This window comes from Lytechinus variegatus, chromosome 7 (genome assembly GCF_018143015.1).
Source record: "Lytechinus variegatus isolate NC3 chromosome 7, Lvar_3.0, whole genome shotgun sequence".
Lineage (NCBI taxonomy): Eukaryota > Metazoa > Echinodermata > Echinoidea > Temnopleuroida > Toxopneustidae > Lytechinus > Lytechinus variegatus.
Genome location: NC_054746.1, coordinates 10,595,692 through 10,621,897, shown reverse-complemented (window position 1 = coordinate 10,621,897; position 26,206 = coordinate 10,595,692). Strand labels below are relative to the sequence as shown.

At 35.0% G+C, this 26,206-nt stretch overlaps 1 protein-coding gene across 3 annotated transcripts in view; it reads left to right on the top strand.

The window, feature by feature from the left end:
- Window positions 1–26,206, top strand: part of LOC121418423 — a 58,599-nt gene that overhangs the window by 20,785 nt on the left and 11,608 nt on the right. For 2 of the 3 annotated variants that reach the window (XM_041612276.1, XM_041612273.1), the window contains exons 2-6: window positions 8,134–8,306; window positions 19,476–19,591; window positions 21,596–21,685; window positions 24,478–24,649; window positions 25,204–25,325. In XM_041612276.1, the coding sequence (XP_041468210.1) occupies window positions 8,162–8,306; window positions 19,476–19,591; window positions 21,596–21,685; window positions 24,478–24,649; window positions 25,204–25,325 (645 nt within the window). In that variant the 5' untranslated portion in view covers window positions 8,134–8,161. Of the gene's footprint in view, window positions 1–3,143; window positions 3,576–8,133; window positions 8,307–19,475; window positions 19,592–21,595; window positions 21,686–24,477; window positions 24,650–25,203; window positions 25,326–26,206 lie in introns of those variants that run through there. The other variant, XM_041612275.1, reaches the window with a different exon arrangement.

Below are 26,206 nucleotides of genomic sequence, written 5' to 3'. Positions count from 1 at the left end.
TTTAAAATAAAAAGATGAAAACTCAAATAGTAGTATAGTAGTAAAAATGTCATCAAAATTGGATGTAAAACGAGAAAGTTGCAATATTTCAAAAGTTCGCTTAATTTCATAAAAAGCTTATATGCACATTTTAGTATTACAAGTAAGAACTGATGACATCCATTCACTATATTTTTTTATGGAATATAGAATATTGAAATTATTTCCTTAAATATGGTTTGGTTCTTCCCAGAACAAGTGGCAGTGGCAATGTTAAAAGCTATTGTAATTCAGTCTCCTTATCGGCAGATCTGCCAAAATTTAGATATTCTGTGATTTGTGTAATAAAATATTTTATAATAAAATACAAAAGGATAGTGAGTCTTTGACATCATCGCAGGGGGAAAAAAATCACCAGGGTTCGGGATTATTTCATCCCCAATATGCCAAAAAGAGTCCTGGAAAAATCCTATTCACTATGATGTTAATGATTATCCAATGATGTAGATTTATGCAATAGGTTTTGTAGCTCCCCAAGAAAAATATTTTTGGGCCTTCATCATTATGATCTCTATTTTTCATATAACTCAGTCGATACATAAAGTCGTGCATTAATTACGAACAGCTTTATGAAAATTGCCACCTGTTATACAAATGGCAAATAGGCTGCGATGGTGCGAGATTTCGCATGAGGTGAAAGAAAGATGCTCTATTCAATGAGGCGTTAGCCGAGTTGAATAGAGTGTCTCTTTCTTTCACCAAATGCGAAATCTCGCACCATTGCACGAATAAGAATATTTGCTATTTTTGTTGTACAATGCCTCAGAGTTTAGTGAAAATATGAAAAAAAAGTTATTCCCTGCAGTACTTTATTAAAAGGGATCAAAAATATTGAAAGCGAAAAGCAAAATCCCACAAGCTCACATGACCTCGGGCAGCATTGCGCATTTAGCCAGCAGGCTGTACGCGTATTTCACCTTCATTTTTTACTGAGCGCAATGAATTAAATCGTATTGTGACGTCACCTAAAGCTGTGCAATGGTACATTTTGGATGGTACGTCGTGTGTGCAATGGTACGAATGTTTGACATTTAGCCTCCCATTTGCTCGCGTACAACAAACTATTAGGCATTGTACAATCATGGAGCTAGTACAATACAGGTTGGTGTTTCTTTCAGCTGTTCATATGTTATGAACAAAACACCCACCAGACTCCAGGACCATGCTTCATGGTCCTACACTGGATCAAGGCAGTATGGATTGGTTAAGAAATGAGACTGTGAGCAAGTTTTCATGGGGCATTGCAACAAACTTACAATCAATCGCAAATCCACTTGCAATCGTACTCATACATCTTGCAAGTGATTACTGATTTACTTCTGGCAACACAGAATGTCGTCTGATTTGCTACAGCTAAAATTGATCTATCAAGAGTAAATTTGCAACAGCAATGTACATGTATACCTTGCAATTTATTGCTGATCCGCTTCTGGCAACACGGATTGAAAACTGATTTCTTAAAGCCGAAAATGATCAATCAATAGTAAATTTGCAATAGAAATTTATGATTGATTGCCAATATTTTCTTGCAAAACTCCTTTTAGACTTTCTCCTGGTATGTCATGTGCCATCAGTGTCTTATGGTGTTCTCGTTTGGCATTGAGATCAAGATCGTGATGTGGAGGAAAGAAAGCAGAATGATCGTGTTCTGTTATCCTCATCACCAGGAAACAGGATTTCACACCCATTTTTTTTTAGATGACATTACTTTAACATGAGCATGGTAAATACATCACTATTGTACAAGATATTAAAGAAGGATATTAGATTGTGTATATGCGTTGGTGTATATTTAGCATGAACTGGTGAATTATGTGGGTATTTATCAGGCATAAAGAATACCAAAACACTTGATGTAATTAATGAAAAAATTGAATAACCCCAAAAGCAAAGATTTTTAAGAAGAATATTAGATTGTATAAAAGAAAAGTATTGATGTATATTGAGCATGAACGAGTAGAATGATATATATTCATGTTGAATTGTATTGGTATTGACATCAGGCATAAAGAAACCCCAAACACTTTTAGTCATGACGAAATTAAGTAAACAAAACAGAAAGAATATCAATGAAGAATATTAGATTGTGTAAAAGAGAATTAAGCATTGATGTATAGTGAGTATGAACGAGTAGACCGAAATGTATATTCCTCATCTTGTGCATGGTGAATTGTATTGGTATTTACATCAGGAACAAAGAAACCCCAAACACTTTATGTTACGATGAAATTAAATAAGCAAACAAACAAACAAGGATATCAAAGAAGAATTTTAGATTGTGTAAAGGAGAAGTATTGAGCTTGAGCAACTAGACCACAATTTACATTTAGCATCTTATTTGTGAATTCTCTTAGTGTTTACATTTGGCACAAAATCCAAACAATTAATGTTATGAAGGAATTAGACAAATGAATGAATGAATGAATAAATGAATGAATGAATGAATGAATAATAAATAAATGAATAAATAAATAAATAGATAAATAAATACATAAATAATTAAATAAATAAATAAATAAATGAATAAATGAATAAATAAATAAATAAATAAATAAGAAAGCTATGGATATGAAAACACAGGCTTGTAAAATATACATGATAAATTTTGCATTTCACTGCAACATTTCATGTATCGCTGACAAGAAACCAGAAACTACTTCAGAAATAGGTCATGTAGACATGTACTATTTAAAAAAGTAGCTTAACCAATTCTGTTGTTATGATAATCATTCTTCATTAGGCAGATAGTTAAATCTAGGTCAATATGCTCCTTTATTTCTGTGAAAAAGGACCAGTTAAAATGTTCTCGGTGATGACACAGACGAGCGGTGCTCTACTTTTAACGAAAGCCAATGACCAGTGTACATGCAGTGAGTTAGACTCACCTTGATCTACTTTGTACAGGCAGGAATAGGCTGGCTATAGTCTAGGCCACACCCCTTCATTACTCCGGATCATATTAACTCATGTTCGTTGTAAACATGAGGGTGCCTGGCCACTCAGCCAGGCGCTCTGATTGGCCAGGAGTTGAGCGGTCAGCTCATTCGTGTATTAAATGAATGTTGCCTGGGCATTGTCCTTGAGTGGCTTTTCATTGCTCCAGACCAGTCTCGCCCAATCGCACACACAAATATACACACATACATTGATGTGCAACCTATTCATGCATGTGCGCATTACTTTTTTTTATTTTCTTTTTGATTAAAATAACTGGCCCTTCCTCAGCAGGCAGAAGAATGGTGCATTGATTATGTATGCTGGGAGGAGAGTTACCGCGTAAGCGTGTGTAGCTTTGGAGCATTATGTCATTCTGTGTGGTCAGTTGTTGATATATTATACTGGCTTGAGTGGAACTAGTAATAACCTGAATGTTTCTTCCTGTGTCCGCCATGTTTCTGCCGCGATGGTCATGTGAATAGGAGAAGTGGGCCGGAGAGAACTTTTTCACACTTTCCATGCTGTTCGGAATTTATTGACTTTACTACTTCCACTTGTTCATGCTGCTGATGTAAGAGTTTATAGTCCAAAATGATCAGGTAAATCTTCAATAATTCTTATACTGAGACAATATAAAGCCCTACATTTTTGTTTACAGAAAGTATCTTTATCAGGAATAAGTCTGTGATGTCACTTGTGTCTGTATGTCCATTCTTAATAACTTCAGTTTTGTTTATGGTAATATCTACAATGTGGTGCATCTTTTTCCTGTATATTTTTTGTCACCCATTTCTTGAGCATTTTCGAAATGTTCATCTTATGAAGAAAAACATTAGGTTCGCTTTATTGGTTGAAAATGGGTAACATTTATGGGGTGTAATATGTAAACCTGTTTGGATCGAGAGGCTTCAAGTTCAAAGATGTTATGCCATGGCAGTTTCTGGAGATAATGCCCCCCCCCCTTGCTCTCTATCTGATTTTGACTTCATTATAATGATTGTTTAATTAGAATTATAAGTTAAGTTTAAAAAAGGAATTCTGTCACCATTCTGTAACATCTAATTGGCTCTGGTACACACACACACACAGATGCACAATATCACAGCCCACAGAAACATCAATCCTTTCCCTATTGGTCTTAAATCATTTGGTCTAATTAAAAGGTTTTTGTTAAATCTTCACATGGTCTAAATTAAAAGTTATTTTTATTTATTATTACTCGATTTCCAACACTTGGTTTAATTAAAAGTTTGTTGACCTTTATATGGTCCCACTTCGTTTGAAGTTATATCGGTTCACTGTCATTTGGTCTCCTACCACGTGGTCTAATTCAAAGTTTATTGAACTTCACATGGCATATTAGCTTCATCTAAAGTTATTTTAGTTCACTGTCACTTGGTCTCCACAACCACTTGGTGTAATTAAAAGTTTGTTGAACTTTTTTATTTGATTTGATTGTTTTTATTGCACTCAGTATATCAGATAAAAGTTTACCAGGCATTGTTTACAAATGTATTTAGCAAATTGATGATATAGTTACAGTATAAGCATTGGATATATCCCTTATATTTTTCAAACTGTCTAACTTCATTTTATAGGTTTTTTTATTACTATTACTTGGTCTCCACTCATGTTATCTTATCAAAAGTTTGTAAATCTTTATTTAAAGTGATTTTTGGCCACTCTCACTTGGTCGCCTACCACTTAGTCTAATTAAAAGGTTATCAAGCTTCAAATGGTCTAACCATGGACCTATCACTATATAGGTCCATGGTCTAACTTTCAACCAGTTTGTCTACATACTTGCCATTTGGTCTAATTTCATCTTGATCTTAAAATCAATTCATCTGATATCAAGTTTGGCCCAAGAACTTGGGCTACATGTATGTTTGATATCAGTTAAAGGGGTGGTCCAGGCTGAAAGTATTTATAGCTTAATAAATAGAGTAGAATTCACTGAGCAAAATGCAGAAAATTTCATCAAAATCGGACAACAAATAGCAAAGTTATTGAATTTTAAAGTTTAGTAATATTTCGTAAAAACAGTCGTCATGAATATTCATTAGGTGGGCTGATGATGTCACGTCTCCACTTCTTCTTTTGTATTATATGAAATTAAGTTTATTCACTTTTTTTCCTCCAAGAACTAGAAAAATTGGATTGACAACTGATTTAGTGCATTAGATATTTATTGCTGCAACTTATTTCATTATAAGGGAGACATATTATTCACACAGGTATGAAATAATGAAAAAAATATGATTTTATGTAATAACATAAGAAAACGGAAAGTGGAGATGTGACATCATCAGCTCGCCTAATGAATATTCATGACGACTGTTTTCACAAAATATTGCTAAACTTTAAACTTCAATAACTTTATTATTTGTTATCCGATTTTGATGAAATTTTCGGCGTTTTGCTCAGAGAATTCTACTCTGTGTATTAAGATATAAATATTTTCAGCCTGGACCACCCCTTTAAGACAAAATTATTAATATTAGATAAGGGATTGTTTGTTCTATAATTCATTTTATTAACAAAATAGAGTGTGTGACAATATCTCTATGTAATCAACTTGTTGTTTGAGTGGACTTGACATTTTTAAAGTGAAAATTTTGTGATAAATTGTGTTATCATATCATATCTGTGACAATCTTTCTTATACAGTAGGCCTATATAATAGACACCTAATGGGGAAAAGTCTTTACTTCCTATTTATCTTGAATATGATATCTTATTGGAGCATGTTCTATGTAAACCTGTTTATTAAGACCAATTGTAAACACTCTCTGAAATGTTTTTACCCCCAAAGATAAGTTTGTTAAAATACGTACCCACCAGCTGTTGGGTAAAAAAAAGCAAGCAAAATGAATTGGGATTGTATTCTACCAGCAGTTGGTTTGTTCATATTTTATCCAACGTTTGGTTGGATAAACAATTCTGAGAGTGTTGTAAAGATTACTTTGATATTTTCTAATGTGATTGATACATGTCACATATTACATCTTTTCAGTCTCTTTATTTAGTAGTAGTTTGTACTTTTGATTGTACTCAATTCAATTAATTTTATGGGAAAACATATGTAGTGTATATATGTTCTATTGTTTCCCATAATATGAATTGAATTGTGTACAATTAAAACTACAAACAAAAAGAGACTGGTTTTTATTTTTAAATGCTTTTCTGAGCATAGGTAGGGTATACTGATGGAGTGTTGAAGACTGTATAGGCCTATGCAGTTATACATTTACCCTCAACCATTTTAAACACTGTTTTGTCTCAGCATGGATATAAAAACAATTCCTTGATCTATCTTGGTAAACTTTGAAACATGATTAGGCCTGCACTGAGACATTGTTGCCTAGCTGGGACGTCCCTATTCCTTAAAATGTTAAACTCCATGTAAAATGGAGAAGAGCGGAGTAATTCCCCTCATCCTCCTACGCGGAAAAAAAGTCCCTGTGAAAACGTATGACCCTTTTATCCAATTTACTACCAATAGCACTGCTCTGCCTGAAAACAATTTACCACATCACTTTTGGTCTCTTTGCCAATCAAATCTCTCAACGTTGCCATGGTAACAGAGGTGAGGGCTAAAGCACTTTCATATCTTCATTACAGCATTTTTGAAATATACCGAGTATATGGTAGTCTCCAAGTAAATTCGGTTCAGCGTTCACTGTGTCAGTTAACACAGGTATAATGGTGTCAGAGATGTATTTCAGGTCAGATATGATATATTGTGTCATATAATTATCCCTTTGTCGTACAGATGAAGATATAAATTCCTTAGAACAATGTCAGTTGAGGTATTTGCTGAGGTATTTCCTGTTGTAGACTGTGCATGACGAATTTGAACATGTTCATAGCCACAATTTGACCTTTTTAACACATCTGATATATTTTTGTTTTTTTCCCTGAAAGTAAAACCACACATTCATATATATCCAACATTTGAAGCTAAAAAAGTCATTTTTTTTAAATTTAGTACACAGATAAACTGATGAAACATTTTCATAACCCACAAGTTGACCTTTTTCATATATCTAAGATATTTCTTTACTCTGAATGCAAAACCCACATACATTGTTCATGAATATCCAAAATATAGCTTTGAATCCAGTTTTGATTTTGTAAGCAGATGGTTTCTCAATGATTGAGACTCGATCTTTTCATCTTTCAGTAGTTTTTTGCCTGGTTCTCAATGGATAATGGAATGAGAGAAACTTGGATGATATCCATATGACTTCACCATGGTCACAATGGTGAATATGTGTATTGTCAATCAAAGCCTATTCAGTATTTTAATGATGTCGCAGTGTCTCTCATTCATGATTCATGTGGTGATTGTTTGCGAGTTTCAGTTCTGCATACCAATGAAAAGATTATATACATCTTTGATGATGTATGAATCTTGCCCTGCAGAAATTTAAGCGTGCCGCTTGCTAGTAACTAGCATGCGACTAGCAGGGCGCTCGCTTAATAAGCGAGTGCCTGCTAGCGAACAGTCCCTGCTCGCTAAAAGATCGCTTAACTATTACTCTGCACGTATATCACACGCTTATTAAGCTAGCCGCATGCTAGTTACTAGCATGCCGCAAGCTTGCGCAAGCTAGTCGCACGCTTCCCGCAAGCTTGGAAATTTCTGTAGGGGTTGATGATGTACCCTTCACACAATATAATCTAAGGTGTTACAAACATGCACCAGTTGGTGCTTCTAGAGGACCACACCCGAGTTGTTAAAATTACACCCGAGAAATTGAACAAATCAATAATTCCGATTAAATCAATAAGTAATCTATTTTTTGCATTTAGATTTGATATCAAATCACCGAATGCTTTTGAAGCTTCATATTATTATCGCAAATTATGTTGACAATTTGTAATGAAAATAAACATACAGGCTCTCAAGCTTCGTCTTTATTCATCCATATCGGAAATTTCTTTCGTTCACAACTTTGAGTCAATAAACATCAAAATACCATATCAAACATTTTAAGCTATTATTACATAAAAACATATACAGTGAATGGGAACACAAGTTCAGATAATGGCTACAAACAAATAATGTACATAAAGCCTCCATTTGATATAAGTTACATAGATTATCTCTTATAATGTTTTCTTGTTTTGTACTTCTTTCTCGGTTGATAGGGCGGAACGGTCTCGCCATGCTGCTAAGATGCGTAGAGACAAGGAGACGGAGGAGATCTCTGCGCTATCCAAGCTACTTCCTTACCCGGAGGAAGTCACCAGGAGACTCGATAAAGGCTCCATCATCAGACTCACTACCAGCTATCTGAGGATGAAGAAGTTTTCACAGAGAGGTAGGTTATTGACCAAGATAAATATTGATGCTAGCGTTCCCATTTGATCATTTGAAATTTGTTTCCAAAATCTCCTCACGTAGAGTGATCTTGTTGTTACGGGAATGCTCTCAGTGAGGAGACACGTAAGAACTACAGTGTGTTCAATAAAAAAGGAATAGTGATTATTAGATATCTTGGCCCTCTCCAAGCTATGTATACTGGATGAAGTCTCCAGGTCTCTAGGTAAAGTCTCAAGGTAAAGGCTCCATCATCAGACTCACTACTAGCCATGGCCCCGTTCTCACTACACTTTCTAAAACTAGTTTACTGGAAACCGGTTCAGGAAACCAGTTTGGAGGATCACTTTGCTAGCGTTCCCATTTGATCATTTGAAATTTGTTTCCAAAATCACCTCGCATAGAGTGATCTTGTTGTTACGGGAATGCTCTCAGTGAGGAGACACGTTTCATGTGAATTTGGAAACCGCCGCATGGGCATTCTACACATTGTGCGTGGAGTAGCGCGTTCAAATCAGCGAAGATCGCTTTCGTAGAACGGTTGTGTCCTCACTTACGCTAAAACCAGTTTAATGAGGCAAAGCGATCTTGAAAGCTACATCGCGAGGTAGTTTTATGAACCGGTTTGGAAGATTGCTTCCAGGATCGCTTCAACCGTTCTCATTACGCGTTAAAGTAGTTTCCACTAAACTAGTTTCAGGAAGGTAGTGAGAGTAGTGTCCATGTGAAGATGAAGAAGTTTTCACAGAAAGGTAGGGTGACTATGAAAATAAATGTTGATGGGTATGACACTAGACTAGAGTGTGTTCCAGAAAAAGGAATAGTGATTTTTAGGTATTGTGGTTCTCTCTAAAGCTATTTCCTTACTGGAGGAAGTTACCAGGAGACGAGATAAAAGGCTTCATCATCTATCTTAGAGGATGGCGTGTTTTGTATTGAAAAAAAGAAAAAAATTTAAAACTACAATGTGTCCCATAAAAGTAAGAAATTTGATTGCTAGATATCACTATTATCAAATATGTTTCTGTCCATCTGAGAATGTAGAAGCTATCACATAATGGTAGCTTCACCCTAGCCTATCTTTATTAAGTTATTGTCATATCAAAGAATTCTGAATGAAGTTACAAGCTACTTCCTACAATGAAAGTTATAGAGATTGGCGATTGCGCTTTGCCTGTATGTACTCACAAGAAGTAAAAATAGAGGCACCACCAGCAAGCCATCTCTGAATAGATGGGAATTTAATTATCTTGCAGTAATTGATCATAGATATCTACTTGATATCACAAAGGCATCAACATATAGAGGTTTTCAAAGGATACGTAAATTCTGTCTCATTTTTTTTTTGTCTTGATGGTGATTTTTTTCATCTGATTGCTAAGAAAGCATGAATGCTTGTAAACAAACAACTAGAGGACCGATGTCTTAAGTTCCTCTCCAAAGGACCTGGTACTGAGGATTAATGCCTTACCAAAGGGCACTAGCTTTTCAAAATATAACGTGAGGATTTATTATGTTTATGAAAATATAAGATGGAAGGGGGTGGGTATTGGGAAGACCATTTTGCTTTTCCTGTTTTCTCCTTTTAGTTGATTTGTATTTGGTGAAGTCTGCAGTCTGAGGTTGTGATCGGCCCGCATAACCCCAATCAAATCATTTTAATTTGCCACGTTTTGACAGAATATTACCTCTTCATGGCTATATAATTATGAATTGCTTCAGAATGCTTAGTTAGATACCTTGTCTATTTGTATATCACCACTTTCATGCTCTCTTGCAACTTGAACAGTCGTCTGACCCTCAAATCTCCAAGCTAAATGGAATTAGGCAATCTTGAATAGCCAAAATTGATTAATTAGTGCCAGTTTAGCCTTGATCTACAAGCCCTGTATCCAAAAACATGATTATGCATGCTTTGTTGATAACATCTAATTGATGGGGTAATCTATTTTTCAAAGACTTGATCAATAGCCCCAAAGCAGGTTTTGTATTTTCACCCCCTGATGTATCTATGCAATTTAGTTTTGAAATCGGCAACCGTTTTATAGTATCTGCTCAGAAACACTTTAATTCTGTGAATGCCTTTGTGTGACATTGTTGTCGGGACTCCATGACAAATGACAGTGCAATTCAGTGGGTCATGTGTGTGATATGAGATTGCATGGACGGAATTTGGCTGTATAAAGCTATCATTACTCCATTCTCCGCGTAACTCCACACCAACAAGAGAGCATTTCAAAGCTCCATGCACTCATACAGTAGAGAAGGTCATAGGCATAATTGAGTTGTATTTCATCCTTTCAAAGTGTGCACAATTGAGTAAAATTTGTATTAAGGTCATTCTCCATCCGTATATAGCGCCAATCTTGCCACCGCCGGTCTCTACGCAGTATTATTGCTGTTGATGGCATGGTGTAAATACGATGGGAAAAAAAATGGGGGAAAAATGCTGGAACAAACGGGACATCAAAATGTCATTGAACTGATATAGGCTTGAATGGATGGATATAAATAACAGAATTTGATGATAGAGAAGATTAGGATATTCTTGATGTTATTTCATCATCTTTTTTATATAGTGGGATATCATTTCTTGTGTGACATCATAGCTTGGAATAAAATCAAGAGAGTGAAGAAAAAATACAGTCAAGGAGAGGGGGGGAGTGGAAAAGGGGTAGTGAAAACAACATTTTTTTTTTTGGGGGGGGTCGCACTAAATAACGTAATTTCTGTTTCTGATTATGAATTAAGTGTGATTGGAAAGCCATAGAGTTAAAAATTACTTACAAAGCTTCATTTATAGGGAAAACACAGTTTTTAGTTTATTGTTCAGTTGAGTGAAAGTGGAGCAATCATACACTGTAAACACTATAATTAGGGACATCTATGTAGGCCTACCTTGAAGAACTGTTTCCGTTGTGTAATCATTGATAGGACCTTAACGAGAAGTCTAGTAGCTAAAGTCTGGTGTAGTTAGGTAAAAATTTGCAAATTACTTATAAGCCTAGATGTTTGAATGGTATATTTAAGGGGTTAATTATGATCCAAGCAGAGAAAAAAAAATCACACAGGCGATTGGGGCAATGTTGGCTCCAAGGTGTTTTATAATTTCATTTCTAGATCTTTAGTAGAGAGGCTCTTCTTCACCAACTTCTTTCCTTTTTGTCTATGTATGTTTGGATGTTTGCATCATTCTTTTGATTCTGTTGTTGTAATTACCTAGAAATTTTTTCATTCCATCCTATAATTCAATCTGTATTTCTGTAATTCTTTTTCAGTTTAGTAGTTACAATGTATAAAGCACATTCAATTTCAGTTTCAATTCAATTTCAATTGATTTATTGTCCATTAAAATTAAATACAATGTTATGAGGGAAAGGCTGATCTGCATTTGATTATTCATCTGAAAAGACATATTTTGATTATTATCGGGTGCAGATGTGCTTGTGTTCATGCATTCATAATCCCCATTGAGTTGGTAGATCAGCGTTTGTCTCGAAAAGTAGGTCAAAAGAGAAGTGAATGGTTGTCTGAAGAAACTGCATCTTAAGACGTCTTTCTAAGGAAAGATTGTTCCAGTGTCTGTCTATTTTTACGTCTTTCAGGAAACACCTGTTGATAGAAGAACTTCTTTTAAAGGAAATATCAACCTATCGGAATAGGCTCGTTTTATTCATGTATCCATTAATGACCATTAGGACTGAACTTAAAATTCACATAAGCCCAGACTTTTTAGATTTCATTAGAGAAATTTTTTATACGAAAGGATATCTTATTTCGTTGATGAGGTGCACTGAAGTAAGGGGGATCAGAAATTCTGAGGAGATTTGTGACATTTTCAGTTGTCTTCACTATGGGGCAGAAAATGAGGTATGAATACTTGTTTTAAAGTATAATATGAGTCATTACACCCAGCTGATTTTCTTTTTCAATGTTATAACCCAGTGTACTACTACTTTCAAAACAGAAAGAAAAATCCCTGTTGAAATTTGTAAATCACAATGAATCATTGCTAATTATGAATATACAAACCATTTTTATTTTTGTACTTCATTTTCTTGCAGAACTACTTGTGAATATGAAATTGTATATATACACACATATATATATGTCTTTCTACATCTGCATTTAAGGCGATTTTTTTGTGTCTTCTTTCAATGTTCGCAATGCGCCTTAACGCCCTCTACCTTCGACTTAACGTCTATTTGTGTATTATGACGGAATAAACCCATTCATAGACTTGCCCTTATTTAGGATGTATGAATATATGTATTGAAATTGATTTGTGAATGAGATTGATTGAACTTTCAATTTCAGTTCCTTGAATTAAGGTCAGACAATAGGCATTGAACAGTTTTAAATTAATATTTTTTTAGCTGATAATGTTTTCAGAACATTTTCTGCATGATTTGCACTTTTCAGTCATGACATTTTATCATCGTGTGAGAAGTCAGACACTCCACTTTAATTCTCATATATACAATTTGTGCTGTATGTTAATTTATGAAAAATTTACATTGCATTCTTCAGTCGCATACTGTACATGCAACACAAAACCCTTGGAAGTCGCATATAAAAATGCATCCCCATGTTCTATGGCACGGTATAATGAAGACGCTGAGGCACTCAAAAGCTCGCCTAAGTGCAATTTCAGGCTCCGAAATGGAGGAATAGAGAGGGTTAGGATAGAGTAGGAAAGCGGGTTAATCTCATTTGGCTGTCTGCTCTTGTAATCTACAGAGTAGTGTTCTAGCCCTATATCTGTATGTCACATCTCATCATTAAGAACATCACACAGAGGAGAGTTTGAGTCATGAAGACACAATCACATCTGATCACCTTCTATTACTCCTGCTCTATGTCCCGACTCCGTCGTCGTCGGCAACCCTCGACTCGAAGTGACGGAGGTAAAAACACAGAACACATAGCATTCCCATCGTGGTAGTAACTCTGTATGGTGTAACTGGTAGATTTCATCGAGGACAAAGAAGAAAGAATGTGGTATTTATTACAAATATGAAATGTTACTATGTCACTGACCAGGAGAAAATGATTTTACTTTTTTACCATAATCTAATGAAATTGAAATAAATGGGTTTTCTTGATTTAGTGTGTACCTTATATACCTTTGAGAAGCCCATAGTGCCAAATTATTATTTAAAATGAATGAGTGAATGGCTTTACTTGTGAATGTGCTCTCTCCATTGTATTGATTTGCTGAATTAGAAATAAAAAGTAATAAAATCAGTGAACTTAATATAGATAGACAACTTAAGATCAGTATTTTTTAGTTTCAATCTGTAGTAAATCTATGGGCAATAGCCAAGTATCGGACTTTCGTTGTTATACCTTTGTTCTTTGCAGGGGTTATGAAATTACAATAATGTCAATATGAGATTGACTTTATTTTTTATTATTTGACTCTATTTTTTTTATTATTCATCATTGTTTGTCAGTCAAAGAAGAGTTTTTCTTTCCTATTCCATAACCATTCCAATTAAAATAAATAAATATCAAATTTGTGTGTATATGCTCCAAATTGAAAATTCTACATTCATACATACATGTACATTTCTGTGTGATAATTGTGTGCAACTCTGTGAGTCATGTGATTGTAGGTGCATGGCAGTGGAGAGGCGTACTGTGACAAAGAATCCGTCGTTCAGATAATTAGAGATTTGCTATATCATTGCCTTAATCAATTATCCAGTAGCTCTTGAAAAATGGGTTTTTAATAGAGCTTGCCATCAGCTTTCACATTAGGATTATCCCATAGTGAAGAATCTTGTCTATCATGAAAAAAATATGATATTTCGTGGGTACGATCATCCAGCTTATGTGTTTGATGAGAGGTTTAATTGTAATGATATCCCATTTGAATTGTTCAGAGTAGGCAATATAGGCCTAATCTTCCAAAGTGAAGATCATGGGATCATGATATCACTGAGGAGGCGATGGTACGTCTCCTTGCTTGAAAACTAGAGGTTATCATATGCTTTATCTTGAGATTTATTGAATTTCTTAGCTTTGAGCTACAATGTGTTGTACTAAAACAATCATGTTCAATTTAATTCAATTATAAAAAAAATCAAATGGAAATCTCTATGACTTCAATTGTAGGCCTATGCACATTTGATAATTTTTACATTATCTCTGGATTGGTCTTACTGATGAATAGTTTGATGATTTATGGAGTAGCATGGTATTAAAGAAAAAATTAAAATAAAAAAATAAGCAACCCTTTAAATGAAAGAAATAGCCCCCAAATTCAACAATCACCCAAATGTATTTGGGGGGCAGGGAGGGGGGGATAGCCCCTAAAAATAAAATTATTTCCTATACCCTGTTCTGATATGAGCATGGATGATCAAAAATGATACTTCTCTTCTATGCCATCCATTGGTACCTGTATATTCTCTACCAGCACAAACTTGGCATCACTTTTGTATTGTTTTTATTTTCACCAATTTCCACTTGATCTGGGTTTTTTTTTTATTTGCCAGTACCAGTTCAGTTCTGTCAATTACCAATGAAGTTTGTACTTGCGTGGGGGTATCCAGATGCATGCTGGGTCATTCGCAATGCAAAGTTCATCCAGTGGTCACGAAGCAGCAAAGGTTTAGCACCATCACCAATCCGACCCAATAGCTCTTTTGTCCTCAATGTGCATTGATGAAGTTAGGCATACAATAATTAGCTATGAATTATCAATTGACTCTGTAAAGGGGGGGGGGGGGGGGTGATTAACTATTTAATTCATGCAGCAATGAAGCAAAACTTCTATTATCTATCTAATTGAAAAACCTTCCTTTATGGTATATGATTTTTTTTTTCCCGGAGGCTGATGTAAAGACAAGTTTATACTTGTTGATTTGGAAAGAACTTCAAAGAAGAGAATTAGAGAATTACTTGATATTATTCATAAGTGTCCTTTAATACTTTTCGTTGAGAAATGATATAATTCATAGTGGTGTGATTTGCTTTTTTAATCTTGAATCCTATGTCTTTATTACTTCTACCAGTTATAATCCAATTTCAAAGATATTAATAGTGTTGTAATAAATAAACTTAGAGACTAAATAGAGAATTACATGCTAAATTTTCTTGTTATTGATTTTTTTTCTATTTTGCTTTATTATCATGTAGCATCATAATTGTTAATACACAATGTTGTGGCATTTAATTAGTACACAAAATTTAGCCATTACTATATATCAAACACTGCGTGTTTGCATTACTCACGTCATAGACAGGCTGACTCATGCTATTTAATTATTTTTCCTTGGAAATGTGAAAAAAAATGCATTCATTGTTTCAGTTCATGAGCATTTTAAGCAATGGTATCCTGTAAAAAAAAATGGCTGAAATTGAAAATGCAATCCAACCTGTCTTTAAGACCACCAAAGGTAAATAGAAAAAGTGCACACTGGAGGCAGGTGGCCTTTATAGGCACGTTATATAACGCGTTCCTTCCAAATAGGGACAGGTTTCACAAACGATATGTGATGACCAATAAGACAGGTTTTTAGTCATTGACTCTGTAAAGCAGGCTCTGGCTTTTCACAGAGTTGTTTTAAAATGAAAAAGAGATACTGCATTATGATTGTCTTCGCTACTGCATGGATATCCATGACACCACACGGTGTACCAATTATCAAGTCTATAAGGGCCTGCTGACATATAACGTATAACCCTGATACTTCTGTCATGATAAAGATGGCATTCGTATCAGTTTATATTAATTGCAAATCAATGCCGAATTATCAGTTCACAACAAGGCCAGTTGAGTACCCTCACTTGTCCGTGAAATCTTACACAATTTCTGTCAACCGTTTTTATGCACCTTAAATGTTTCTTTTTCTTGCCTTGAATATTAGCTGATACATGATATTTTATTGTCCTATTTGACTCTTATTATGCATGTACATATCTCAGCAGGAGTGAATCTAGCCCATGTTTCACAAAAGATGCAAATTTGCAATAAGAGTTAAAAGCTACTGAAATTCTTTAATTTGGATGGCTGATAGGATACTTGTTTTCGAAATTATGTTGTTTTTGTTTTTCATCATAAAATGTCTTTATGAGATAGGATCCATGCAGATCTGAGTAAAAGCAAGGAGCTTCGTAAAAGTGTAAGGTACCCGGTTACATGATGGAGAACATACATGCAACTTTCTGAAATGGGATTCTCGCTTTCAGAGTTCCTTAACAACATGTGTGATTTTTTCCAAGAATTACATTAAAAAAGTGCAGTGTTGATGAGGTCATCACAGTATCCTATCATAGTATCACACTATCCTATCATAGTATCATGTCTAGAATGACTTTTTAAAGAAAAACAAACTTTTTATTATCAGTTAAAATGAGACTTTTTTAAGTTCCTGGTACAGTCATTGCATAGTCCCGAGCAAGAAGGAATGGCGTTGTGTTTCATGCTGAATATGTCGGCGTGTTTCATGCTGAATATGTCGGCAGATTTTATCCTTGGGTGTTATCTGCTGGTATATCATCAGAATACCTTGCTTATCTCTGCTATTACTGGCTTTTATAATTGCAATCATGATTTCAATTCATTTAAATGTTTTTTTTTAATTAAGAATTTAAGTGATTGCATGTGGGTTCAGCAAGAGGATTCATCACTCGGTCTATTGTATTCCTATGCATTATTAATGTATGCGTTTATGAACAAGGTCATTTCTTCATACTCTGTTCATCTCATTATGATGTTTATATTTTGATGATACCTGTATATATTCCCAATCATGATGACGATTATCAGTTAAAAGAAAAATCATCCTTAGTAATAATTTTTCATATTGATTCAGGCATGATTTATGAAAACGGTCATGGTTGTTCAATTGCAGGAATTAATTGTTCAAATAACTCTATATTAATTAATTCAGTATTCATTATTTTTGTTCTTTTTTAAACGTTTAAAGTTATGAATAGACTTGAAGGGGAAGTTTACCCTGGCCATTAGTTGGTTTAAAAAAAAGCAGAAAAATTAGGGGTAAATGAGCCCATGGACTATTTTCAGTTAGTTAACCATATAATTTTCCCGGGGGGGGCACTTCCATTCATGAGTGGATACCATGCACGACCATGGGGTCTCGAAAAGCACCCTAAACACGTAATTTCCATATTTTGAAAATGCACCCCTTAACAAGTATTGGCGTGTGAAACCCTACCCTTTACAAGTATTGGAAACAAAACGATACTTGTGGCAAATATTCCCCGAAATGAACCCCTAAACAAGTACAGGAATGTTTAATTGTTACGGGTCCTAATCGTCGGCTTTACCTTATTTGGTTTATTACGCCCCACCTTCTACACCTCGCGCAAATCGGACTTTAAACACGAAGTGTCGGGGCAAAAGGACATCCTTTATAAAACATTTTAATTTTGTTTTATCATCCCCACAAATTCGACCCTAAACACGTAATTTCCTAGTGAAATAGATACCCTTTTTTCATTATTTTTGTGTTTTTGACACCCTTATCACGTTACGTACGTAACGTGCCCTATTGTGAAAAGGACATACTTTTTACGCGTTTTTTTGGTCGCACATGGTATCCACTCGTCAATGTAAGTGGCCCCCCCGGATAATGTAAAAGACTGGATCTGCAGTTGAAATGCAGATTGAAGGAAAAATCAGCTGATACCTATAACTAATTAAATACCGGTTTATCAATTGTGACGTCACTGCGGGTAGCACAGAATATGCACAGATCATGATGCGCACAAACATATCTGTTGAACGTCCTTTAAAGAACTAGATGAGTACAGGGTCAGAGTGATGTAGGTATTCTCCTTCCTGATTGTAGTTAATAAGTTGTTTTCATGAATACTTACTTTGATTTTCTAAGAAGTTCATTAAATCCTTTCTCCAAGAGGCCATTTAATTAATAATGGCTACTGTATAGTGATTATGTATTTACTTTTCGGGTCAGATGAGCTTATGCCATGGCGTGGCGTCCTTTGTCCGTCCACAATTTCAAAATGCTTTTTCTTCGTCATTTCAAGCCCAATTTCAATTCTGTTTGCTTTATATGATAGCACTAGGTGGGGGATTCAAAACTTCTACACAGAATTTTGAAGCTCCTTAGTGATATGTTAATTTATGCACATTTTTCAAAATTCACTAAAATGCTTATTCTTTATCTGTTGACCGATTTTTTTTTTTTGCATCCATCTGGTAGAACTTCATGAGGTTCACCAAACATCTACACAGAATTTTAAAATGCTGACTAGAAAATGTTTTATGCTAATTTATGTGTATTTTTCAAAATTTACATAAAATGCTTGGTCTTCTCTATTTGTTGACCGATTTTGATTTTTTTTCTTCCATCTGGTAGAGCTTCATGAGGTTCACCTAAAATCTTCGCAGAGTTTTGAGTAGAAATTATTCATGTTAATTTATGCAAAATTTATCCATAAATCACAGAAAATGCATCTTCTTTATTTGTTGACCATTTTTTTTTGTTCCATCTGAGAGCTACATGAGGTTCACCAAGGTTCTACACAGAATTCAGAAATTTTGACTTGAAAATTATTCATACAAATTCATTCATAAATCACAGAAAATTCTTATTCTCTGTCATTTCTTCATCAATCTAAATTTTGTTTCCTCAATTTATGTCACTAATATAATTCACTACAGTTGTCAACTAGGCTGAAATTAAAAATTGTGTTACATTTCTTTGCAAGATGCCGGATGAGCTCCACATCATTGATGTGCTAGTTTAATTTAATAAAAAGGTGGGGAGTGATTATAATAAGTTGAATTTGATTTCAATCAATATGTGACATGTGATTTTTTTAAATATATTTTCAATGTGAGAAGTGTATCAAGATGACCTTATTTTATGTTTTCCTTTATTATTTCTTTTATTTTTATTATAGAATGATGAATGATTTTGATATTAAAAAATAATGTGTCTAGATGATTTTTTTTCTCATGTTCTGATTTTAAAATTTTATTATATGAATACTTTGTATGGAAAAAAAATGTTGTGTTCCATTTCGGGACAATGTATTTTTCATGTCATTCTTTGAAACAATGTTTTCTTTTATTTATTTTGGGAATAAAAATTTTGAATACAGGTACTTTGTTCTCCGTAAAAAAATGATGTGTTTTGTTGTTGATGTTGAATCTCTTGTGTTTTTGCAGAAGGAACAGCATTATTGGATGAGCTAAAGAAGAAAGCGATTACAGCTGGACCTACAAATGAATCCTGTAAAGAAAACGAAAAGTCACAAGTCAATGAAGGTGCTCTTATGCTTCAGGTAATAATCACACGTTAAAACCAGGGGAGTGTTTCACCAAGTTAAAATCCAATTAAAAATCGGTCTTAAATTCATGGTTGCATCCGGTATATAACTGCATCACCACAGATTAGGGGTCTGTAAAAAAAGGGTTGTGTTTAAATAAAAACTCAGGAAATCAGGGGGTGTTTCACAAAGATTTAAGTATGACTTAAGAGTCACACTTAAATACCTAGTTGCGTTTGTTATTAAAGGCATGACCGCATTGCTCATATCATACCAAGAGGACCCCCACTACTGTGTATTAATCAATAAGACCGCGTCTTGCATATCATGTACACGTCCGCATTTAAGTGCGACCTATATAAGTCATACTTAAATCTTTGTGAAACACCCCCAGGTGCAAGTCCATAATGTGGATACTTTTGATTGGTTGAATATCAAGATTTATCAACATTTCTGCATGAGGTACTTTTTACAGGCTCACGGGACACCGACTTCTGCTTATAGACCTTATGCATGTGACATAATGTCATAGCGCCCTCCCTCAGAGGATATAGGAATACATGTTGATGGAGTTGTCAGAGATGTGCCATCTGAAGATCACCAATGCATGCATGGCAATGGCTTCAGCCTCTAAGATGGCGGCGTGATGACCTCAGTGTATAAGGTCTATGAAACAAAGAGATGGCGCGTTAAGCATCATACTGTATGTATGATGGCTATTAATTGGACTTAAATCTTTGTGGAACACCCCCCCCCCTGTTTATGATTTGTATTGCCTCACAAGAACGCTATAACCTGTTAAATACAATTTGATCTATAAAATGATGTTTAAGAAAGACATGCCTATGGATTAATTTGTGCTTCCCAGATGGCACTAGAATGAAGCAGGATTTTTTTTTATTTAACCAAATTCTCTTTTTTATGTATTAGAAAAAAATATGAAGTATTTGAATTTTCTCTTCATTGTCATGAAACATGTGACTTGACCTTTAATGACAGGAACTAGAGGATGTTGGGAGTATGGGTGTGTTCAATATTTATTTTCAATTTTAAATGGTATGGATCATGATTCAAAGCGCAATTACAAAACACAGATATAACAAACAAATTGTGGGTCCAGTATTCCTGGTTGTAAAAGTAAACGTCTTTCTGATCTCAATTTGGACAAAAAATTTGAATGCTTGAAAACAATGTATGTTTTGCAGAGATTTTTATGACCTTCAGTATCGCAAATGCGACAAAATATAATACTTAACACGATTGAGTAACGTCTTTAAATGTGCTCCCGTGGTGGAATCTGTGCTGACATTAGTTTTTGAGAGGGGGATCAACTTAATATAATCAGCTTTAAATTTTAAATTTTCAACACTGAACGGTGCACCGCTGATTGTGTTTGTGTTCTGTGTTTTGTAATTGCATATCGAATCCTGATTCATGTTGGTGTTTGAAGTTGAACACAGCCTATGTAACATACAAAGTCAGAGATGCCAAGTTCAAAGACCAGCTATGCGTGAGATTTTCTGTGAATCTGAGTGAGATCACAGACATTGTGTACAAAGTATATGGAGATAGGCTGTGATAATTGCGTGAGACAGAGATTTGAGGGGATGAACAAGAGTCCAAAATGCTTGAGTCTCACGCATAATGCGTGAGACTTGGTAGCTCTGCAAAGTAATTATGCATTTCAAATTATTTTCAAGTACATAATGAAGCCATAGATGCATTAATTATCTGACAGAAATATTGAAACTGTAACAAACATCATCATGATCGAATTTTGAAAGTAAAACAGTGTGAAGCTTGAATGTAAATGCCAATTAAGGTAGTGCTCTCGAAATCAGAAATGAGTTTAATCATCCGGTCTTAAAATATACCGTTACTTGAGTGCAGCTTTAATCTTTATTCTCAATGGCCTAGGTATACTTTTATAGTCCACACGAATGTCTGTGATCATGTTTTTTTTCATGTGACACTTATTAATATGGTATTTTTTTAAATGTTTTTTTTTTGGCATTCCAGGCTCTGAATGGATTTATACTCTTTGTGTCGCGAAAAGGAGGGATTCTTTACGTCTCAGAAAACGTAGGAAAACAGATTGGAATTCACCAGGTAATATGACATTAATTTTATCTCACTTTTTGTCTCACCTGCGAAGCAAAGTGAGACTATACATGTAGGCGCCGCTTTTCCGACGGCGGCGTCAACATCGAATCTTAACCTGAGGTTAAGTTTTTGAAATAACGTCATAACTTAGAAATTATATGGACCTAGTTAATAAAACTTGGCCATAAGGTTAATCAAGTATTACTGAACATCCTATTAGAGTTTCATGTCACATGACCAAGGTCAAAGGTCATTTAGGGTCAATGAACTTAGACCATGTTGGAGGAATCAACATCGAAATCTTAACCTGAGGTTAAGTTTTTGAAATGTCATCATTACTTAGAAAATATATGGACCTAGTTCATGAAACTTGAACATAAGGTTAATCAAGTATCACTGAACATCCTGCATGAGTTTCACGTCACATGACCAAGGTCAAAGGTCATTTAGGGTCAATGAACTTTGGCCGAATTGGGGATATCTGTTGAATTTCCATAATAACTTTGAAAGTTTATGGATCTGATTCATGAAACTTGGACATAATAGTAATCAAGCATCACTGAAAACTTTGTGCAAGTTTCAGGTCTCATGATTAAGGTCAAAGGTCATTTAGGGTCAATGAACTTTGGCCGAATCGGGGGTATCTGTTGAATTACCATCATAACTTTGAAAGTTTATTGGTCTAGTTCATTAAACTTGGACATTAGAGTAATCAAGTATCACTGAACTTCCTGTGCACGTTTCAGGTCACATGACCAAGGTCAAAGGTCAATGAACTTTGGCCGAATTGGGTGTATCTGTTGAATTACCATCATAACTTTGAAAGTTTATGGATCTGATTCATGAAACTTGTACATAAGAGTAATCAAGTATCACTGAACATCCTGTTTGAGTTTCAGGTCACATGATCAAGGTCAAAGGTCATTTAAGGTCAATGAACTTTGGCCATGTTGGGGTTTTTTGTTGAATAACCATCATATCTCTGTAAGTTCATAAAAAGTGGACATAAGAGTAACCATGTATCACTGAACATCTTGTGCAAGTTAGAGTAGTATTCAAAGTCAGCACTGCTGCTATATTGAACCGTGAGATGCAGGTGAGACGGCCAGAGGCATTCCACTCGTCATTTAGAGAGGCGTTTTTTTTTTTTTAGTATTCCATGTCTATTTCATACAATAAAATGTAATATGGATTTTTAAAAACATAAATGCATGAGCTAAGCATGTGCTATGTGAATGTACAGCATCCGTCTGTTTGACCAACAAGAATAGCAATTGATTTACGTATTTAATGACCTCCTGCAAACTAGGCAACAATGCGTTTAGCAATCTTTATTGATTTCAGAAGAATTCAAAAATTTACTCTGTTTGACTAAATGCTTCTAATCCTAGGTGGTTTCATATTCTTCACAAGTTTTTCAGTCAATCAATATCATCTCGATTTTGAATCAGTTGATATCAACAGGATTTTCAATCAACATCAGCATGATTGATTTTCAATCAAAATCATGATTTTTGTCTCGCCTGCATAGCAGAGCGAGACTATAGGAGCCGTTTTTCCGATAGCGGAGACGGTGACGGCGGCATCATCAACATTGAAATCTTAACCAAGGTTAAGTTTTTGAAATGTCATAATAACTTAGAAAGTATATGGACCTAGTTCATGAAACTTAGACATAAGGGTAATCAAGTATTACTGAACATCCTGAAGAGTTTCAGGCCACATGACCAAGGTCAAAGGTCACTTAGGGTCAATGAACTTTGGTCATGTTAGGGGTATTTGTTTAATTGGTGTCATACCTTAGAAAATTTATGGATCTAGTTCATGAAACATAGATATAAGGGTAATCAAGTATCAATGATTGTTTGGCACACATCTTAGGTCACATGATCATGGTCAAGGGCCATTTTAGGTCAATTGACATAATATTTTATTATCATATGGATGTTTTCTTTTGTCAATAAATATTCAGTAGCTGTTTTCAAAGTTTGCACTGCTGCTACATGTACATCGAATCGCGTAATGCAGGCAAGACTGCCAGAGGCATTCCACTCGTGAAATTAATGTCATGATTTTCATCAATTATTATTATGATTTTCAATCAATGTCATGATATTCAATCAATCAATGTTATGATTTTTTTAAAGCCTGTGTATAGCTTTGGTAAAGGGTCAATAATGTGATTGATAATCGAATATCATCTAATATGACAGTCTTACTGAAGCATAGAGACCGTTAGATATTTTTCCAACTGCACTTCTCTGAGAAAATTTCAAATATTCAAATCTTGGATATATAGCGCCCTCTCTCGGCGATGCTTGTTTTAAATTTTAAAAATGGGCATTCAAGCACTTATCTTATAAATTTAGTGATTAGATATCCAAAAGTTACAGACAAAGAACATATCTTGAAAGTTTCAGCCCATTCCATGATTTGGAATAGGATTTAATTGAAAGACAAAAACACACAGATATTTTAATTTGATCGGGTGACCCGATCAAGTTAAATTTCCATGTAAAATCGCAAAATTTGTCCTGTAAAACACATTTTCATTTCATATCCTCCACATCATAACTGTTGTAGGGCATATCCATTCATATTAGCTGGCAATGAATTGGAATAGTGATAGGTGCATTTTGGTGGATTTACCAAAACTATACACAAGCTTTAAAATCAATATCTGCATTGCTTTCAGTCAATCAATATCGTCATGACTTTCTATCAATATCATCAGGATTTTCAATCAGTAGAGACATGTATCACCTTTAATCCAATGTTCTTTTATTTAATCTCCAAAGTATGACATGATAGGTAATTCCATCATGGACTTCATCCATCCTGATGACCAGAAGGAACTGGCCAAACAGTTTGTCGTTCAGTTTCCCGGGCACCAGACCTACAAGGGCTATGGCATGGAGAAACCTGACGACTCCCCTACTGCAATGAATATTAACTTCTTTGACGAAGCAAGTGAGTGATTTCTTCAGTCCAGTTGGTCATTCACCTCTATAGGCATACTGATACAAGTGTTTGATAAATGTGCTTGATTAAAATAGATTATTGGACATGGGGGCTGTTTCATGAAGCTGTTTTGGAAGTTCTGCCTGACTCAATGCTCAACTGATAGCGTGTGTCTTATAAAGCCATTCGTTAAGTTTCTCTAGACTTTGATACGCGACTGGACCATTTTCTCAGGTACAAAGTCAACTACATAGGGACCATTTAACCCATGAAACGATCACAATTAGTGTCCTAAGTCATTTGTAATTTACAAAATGCTTTGTGAAAGACCCACCAGGGCCCCTTTTCATTGCACCTCTTGCTGGAATGTCAACTTTCATTGGAAGAGCCAACCAAAAAGCAGAATTGTCCTTGTTGTCATGTTGACGTTCCAGCAAGATTTGCTATCATAGCCCAGTTCTTGCGCCAGATGACATATCTCATTTTGCTTGTAATAATAATGAATGTTTTCTTGTAATAATGAATGTTTTCATGCGGTTTTTGATCTGATCTTTATTTTACAGAGAGGAAAGAAGAGAATCCAGCTATAACAGATTTCATCCAAGACAGGCATTTCTTCCTGCGTATGAAGTCGGTTGTGTCCAGACGTTCCATCGGCGGGAAAGGAAAAGTTGTGGGATATCGGGTGAGTAGATGGACAGTAGCAGTAGAGTAAATTGTTGATCAGCTTTGGATAGAAAGAGGATGCATCATTGTGTGACTGGGTTTGAATAATTTTCACACAATGATGGCTGTGATGGTCAGGGGAGAATTTCATGAAACTAATAGTCACTGGCTATTTGTTATAAGCTACTGAAATCCTTGCATTGGATTGACTGAGCAAGCAAAATTTGTCTGTGAATGTCTCTGGCAGGATCCTTCATGAGATGTTTCCATGACATTTGCTCTGCCGACGGTTCCTCCGATGGAGAGTCTGCCCGTGAAACCCAACATCGATCTAACCTCCAAAACTAGATACATCAATCCTTATCTTGACATTATTCTGAACCCCAAAACTCTATTGGAATTAATCCTAGCTCCAACTCTATGCCCTCTGAGATATTAAGACCTGAGCAGATGTCAAAGGAGCAAATGTAGTTTCACCCATGAAACTCTTTCCCTGATATCCAAACAACTTATCTGAGGCAACTGAATACTATGTAGGGACCTGTTGCATAAATAGTTACAACTATGGTAACTCTGCTATGGTAGCAAAAACCATGGTAACGGCGCTCTGCAGCCAATCGCAATAGAGGTTTCCATGGTAGTTATCATAGTCATATTAGTTTTCATGAATCACGGCCATGGTTTATTGGATGTTGATGCATTATATCTGTATATACAAGTATTTCATTGCATCTATTACAGCATTACTACTTGTCTCAAGATAGTTGGCATAAATTTCCAATTATGAAGATCTGTTTTGTCCTAAAATAATTATAATAATAATAATAACAAGTTTATACACCACAAATTCTCAAATTGCCTCTAAGCTGTTAAGAGAAAGGAAATATGAAGTATAAAAAG